The sequence below is a fragment of the Nelusetta ayraudi genome, unplaced genomic scaffold, assembly GCF_046127955.1.
Source record: "Nelusetta ayraudi isolate G7.1 ecotype Tasmania unplaced genomic scaffold, CSIRO-AGI_Nayr_v1 ptg000060l, whole genome shotgun sequence".
NCBI lineage: Eukaryota > Metazoa > Chordata > Actinopteri > Tetraodontiformes > Monacanthidae > Nelusetta > Nelusetta ayraudi.
The window spans coordinates 3,583,873-3,588,861 of record NW_027466110.1 but is presented as its reverse complement, the minus strand read 5'-3'; the positions used below and the strand labels follow the sequence as shown (position 1 = coordinate 3,588,861).

Here is a 4,989-nt window from a genome sequence, read left to right as displayed (position 1 = left end):
GAACATGATTGTGTGTGTGTGTGTGTGTGTGTGTGTGTGTGTGTGGGGGGGGGGGGGGGGAATTACACGACACGGTAGGTCCCACCTACAGCAGGACACAGGTGAGCGAGCGCGTATGATTGGAACACGTGGTACAATTCAAGGTTTTGGGGTGAGTGACCTGCGAGTCAGCACGGATGTGCACTTGAGGTATGGCGCCACCTCGTGGTTGAATTGTGTTAGGACATCTGTGTCATCCGGTGGATAGTATTGCTTGAGCGTGAAGGAAAAATTGTATCCTATAATAAATAAAACTGGGTTATTAAACAGATATCGTGTGGCCAAACGAGTAGAAAAAACACTTACAATTTCTTCTCTCTCTTTTTTTTTTTTTTTGCTCAAGTGTAGTTAGGTTGTTTTTCTTTTGTTGGAAGTGTTTTTTGTTGTGTTTTACCTACTGTGTTGTATATTGTTATGTATGTTGTATGGTGTGTGCGAATATTATGACAAAAATAAAATAAAATAAAATAAAATCCAAATCCAAATCCAAATTAATTCAATGACTTATTTTTCAATGCAGGTTCGAAATCAAGAAATCGAAACCTTCACCGTGTCACAGTCTCTGCGAGCTCTCAATTTATAGGAAAACAACAACAATCAACCAGCTTAACTTGCGCACAATCACCCGTGAGTTGCGCCTGATGGGGTAGTACAGTAAAACGTCACAGAGTTCAGCGACGCAAAGTTCCTGACAAGAAGTAAACACCGAGCAGTGGATGGAGGAGGGGTGGAGCTTCGGAAAGCCCGAACTGAACTCCCATGTGGAGTCCTGGGACGCTATGGTGGTGTTTGCGGTCTGCTGGTGGCTAAACACCCCCGAACTCAAACTTTCATCCAGTCATACGGCAGCGATGAGGCGGTAAAACAAGAACAGCAACAAGAAGAAGAAAGAAGCAAGCAGGGGCTCAAAATGTTACGGCAGGTAAAGTGCGATCGATTATTATTATTATTATTATTATTATTATTATTATTATTATTATTATTACGACATGTAATTTTTGTTTTAAATTGTCAATTGTAAACAGTACAATTTGTTTTAAATTGTACTGTTACTGTACTGTTAAATTACTGTTTGTTTGTGAACTGGCCCAGCCAAGCAATGAAGAAGGGACCGCATTAATTGCCGCACCGAAAACTGGGGTGAAGATCGGTTCGGAGATATCTGCGTCGTTTAATTTTATCAACTCCATCATCGGATCGGGAATAATAGGTGAGTATCTCCGCTTGGTCATTGCGTGACTAAACCCAGGTATTAGATTATTAACAGTGGGTTGTGGGTTAGTCTTTTTTTTTCTTTTTTTTTGTAATCGCACGGATTTTCCTATTTTGGTGCAACAAGCAGAGCTTTCAGCGGTAAACCCTCCACATCATATGACCAGCGCCTGTTGCTCCCCCACCCCCCCTAATTTAACCCTTTCTAGCCACAAATTGGGTCATTTTGCACAGCAGAAAAGTGTTCACTCTCACACTTCTCAGACCCCAAGGAGGGAAGTGAGTTTGACTTGGGGGTGAGATTTTTTTCAACACAACCATGTGACATTAATGCAGTCTGGTCTAGTACTCACACACTTGACTTGATATTTGCAGTGACATTAAAACTCCACCATGCGCATGGATTGACTGCATTCTCCTCCGCAGGTTTACCTTATGCACTGAGCCAGGCAGGGCTTCCCTTCGGCCTTCTGCTGTTGGTAGTCGTTGCTTTTATCACTGGTGGGTGCGCTGGAGAGAGAAAAAAAAACACAATTGCTTTTGCATATGTAAAAAGTTCACGTTGGTCACCGGTGACGCCCTTGTTCTCACATCACGGCAGACTACTCAATAATTTTGCTGATCAAAGGAGGGAACCTGTCAGGGACGAACAGCTACCAGTCACTGGTGCAGAGCACGTTTGGCATCCCAGGTTTCCTGGTTTTATCTATTCTGCAGTTCCTTTACCCTTTTATTGGTGAGTGGTTTCAAGCAAACAAAATGATTTGTTTGTTTTGGATGTTAATTATTCATTAAGGATTTTATTGGTAACAGCGTAGGAAAGGTTTGTTTTTAATTAATCTTTTTTCCTCCCCCCAGCTATGATTAGCTACAACATCACAGCTGGCGACACACTGACCAAAGTGTTCCAGAGGATACCAGGAGGTTTGCAGAAAATAGTTCAAGTATCTCAGACTCACTTCAAAAGATATAGACAATGAATACATCACTTGAAAAAACAAACAAACCCAGAAACATTTCCGGTTTCCATGTTTTGCCCTGTGCTGCAGTCGGCCCCGGTCACATCCTCGCGGAGCGCCACTTTGTGATCTTGTTGACAACGGTCGTGTTCACGCTGCCGCTGTCTCTTTATCGAAACATCGAGAGGCTCGGGAAGGTGAGGTCAACTGTGGTGCAGCTGCATTTGTCGTCTGGCAGGCGGCTGCAGAGTCGTGCCTGCTGAAAAACATCCCCGTGTGTCACCAGGTGTCCTTCCTGTCCATGGTGCTGACGTTCTTCATTCTCATCGTTGTGATCATCAGAGCGGCGACGCTTGGCCCCCAAATGTATGGATGAACATTCTGCAAATTCCCAATAAACTTTTTTTTTTCCGCCTCGAAGGCTTCGGAAGGCTTTCACAAAATTCTGACTGTGTTGAACTTTGTTCTCGGCGATCTAATGTTTGTTTCAATCTACAGTCACCCAACAGAAAACGCGTGGGCATTTGTCAAGCCAAATGCAGTTCAGGCTGCTGCCATCATGTCTTTCGGTGAGTTTATCTCTGACGTGTTGATCGGTCAATGGTACAATACTCCTATTAGATGTAACGTGATTGATATGTATTGATAACATTTATTGACAGCAATTGTCATTCACAAAAAATGTTGTTGTTTTAACCTGTGTCAAGGAGCTTTGCACCAAGTTTAAGTTTATTTATTCATTCAATTTAAATTAGTCTACTGCTAGAAGATTCCTTTAAATATAAAATATGTCACATTATGTCATTTTCGGAAAATTTTATTTTGGTACTATGTGGCTGGTCTGCATCACATTTTTAGAAGGACCTACCTATGAATGCACCACGATGGTAGAAATCTCGCCTTTTTTCCCACAGACACACACTTTGGTGCAAATTATGGCCATAATTCAAGTGATGATTGATTATAATTGTTACCACTGCCACAAAGATGACTGCCTGGGGGGTAAAGTTCCAGGCTCTGGCGAAACACAGTGTGGGTTTTTTTTTATCGTGTCAGTTGTTTAATTAGTTTTTCATTGTGTTTTAACTTTTCATTGCATTTTTTGTGTCTTTCAGCCTTTATATGCCACCACAACAGTTTTCTGATCTACGGCTCCCTGGAACAGCCAACGCTGGCAAAATGGTCTCAGATCACCCACATCTCAGTGGGCTCGGCGCTAATAATCGGCGCTGTGTTCGCCGTCTCCGGCTACACCACCTTCACTGGCTACACTCAGGGTAAAGGGCGAAGGACATAGTGGACGACGTGCTTCTTAGTTTTTCTGCGTTCCAAACCCCTTCACCCTCTTTCCATGTGCCGACTTTTGCAGGTGACATATTTGAGAACTACTGCAAGGACGACAACCTGGCAACATTCGGCCGCTTCTGTTTTGGCGTCAGCATAATAACCACATTTCCCTTGGAATGTTTTGTCACACGAGAGGTAAGTGACACTTACTCACGCACCAGCCTACGGATTTAACGGTGCACATAAAATTAAGGAAAGTGGCATTTTAGGAAAATTTTAAAAAGCCTTGTGACAAAATGAAAGAGCTGGATTTCACCTTTTCCAGAAGGTTGAAGAAAGAAGTTGTGATGCTGGCAGAATAAGCAAATATGTCTCCGGGGGGACTGATTCATTTTCGGGTCTTTGTCTTGTTAGGTGGTGGCCAACGTCTTCTTTTCAAGGAATCTCTCAAAAGTGGAACACATGGGCATGACCTCAGCCATAGTGACAGCTTGCACAGCAATGTCTTTGGTCTTCGACTGTCTGGGAGTCGTTTTAGAGCTGAATGTGAGACAAACAAACATCATCTAAGGTGGATTTAAATTGCTTTGAATAATAGGTTTTAGACTAACGCTGATCTGCTCTATTTCCCAGGGCGCCCTGAGTGCCACGCCTCTGATCTTCATCATTCCATCGGCGTGCTTCCTCAAACTCTCCCCCGGCCGATGGTTTCAGGGTGAAAACCTGGTCGCTTCCGTCTTGGTGCTGATTGGCTTCTTTGTCATGATCACGGGTTTGATCATGACGGGCCTCTACCCTCAGGACTGTTCACACGGGGTGGAGATGTTCTACTGTGCAGATGCAAACATCTCCGTCACTACACCCCCGGCATGAAGTGAATGTTCACCAAGTGCAGTAAAAAAAAAAAAAAAAAACGCACAACATTATTTGCATGCATTATATTATTTACCTCGTGCTATAAGAGTCTTATTTATATATTATCAATGTTTTTGTACAATTTTGTTAGAATTTTGGCTGAATAGAATTTTTAAACGTCCTATGTCCCAATTTAATGTTGACTTGTGCTAATGGGGCTTTTGAAGAATATTTCTACTAATAACTTAATAAAAACGATCATACATTTATAAACAATGTATCTGTATACGTACGAAGTAAACGACTAATGACCTGTAAGGCATACATTTCCATGTGCAGCCACACGGTGTCACTGCAAACAAATAAATCTTCTATTGAAACGACGTTCAAAACAACGGCGCAACGAAACAACAGTGTACCCCTCCAAAAAAAAAACGTCAGAACTTTTTTTTTTTTTTCTCTTCAACTTATTATTCTCTTATTAATCGTCGTCGTATCTTATCCGGACCAGGATGTAAAAACAGTGTTTATCCCGAACGACTCCCGATCGAGGATCTTGGAGGTGAAGCGGATCAGAGAGTGAGGGGGAGAGAGAGAGAGAGAGAGAGAGAGAGAGAGAGAGAGAGACGCCCCACTT

The 4,989-nt window shown here is 42.6% G+C and overlaps 1 protein-coding gene across 1 annotated transcript; it reads left to right on the top strand.

Annotated features, from left to right (window-relative positions):
• Window positions 1–521: 521 nt before the first annotated feature.
• Window positions 522–4,787, top strand: slc38a11 (solute carrier family 38 member 11). Its single transcript, XM_076039789.1, has 12 exons — window positions 522–961; window positions 1,132–1,249; window positions 1,678–1,752; window positions 1,853–1,987; window positions 2,110–2,175; window positions 2,301–2,407; window positions 2,497–2,576; window positions 2,709–2,779; window positions 3,326–3,487; window positions 3,580–3,692; window positions 3,912–4,043; window positions 4,131–4,787. Exons 1-12 carry the CDS (start codon window positions 950–952, stop codon window positions 4,368–4,370), a joined length of 1,311 nt encoding a protein of 436 aa, XP_075895904.1. The 5' UTR covers window positions 522–949; the 3' UTR covers window positions 4,371–4,787.
• The last annotated feature ends 202 nt before the right edge of the window (window positions 4,788–4,989 follow it).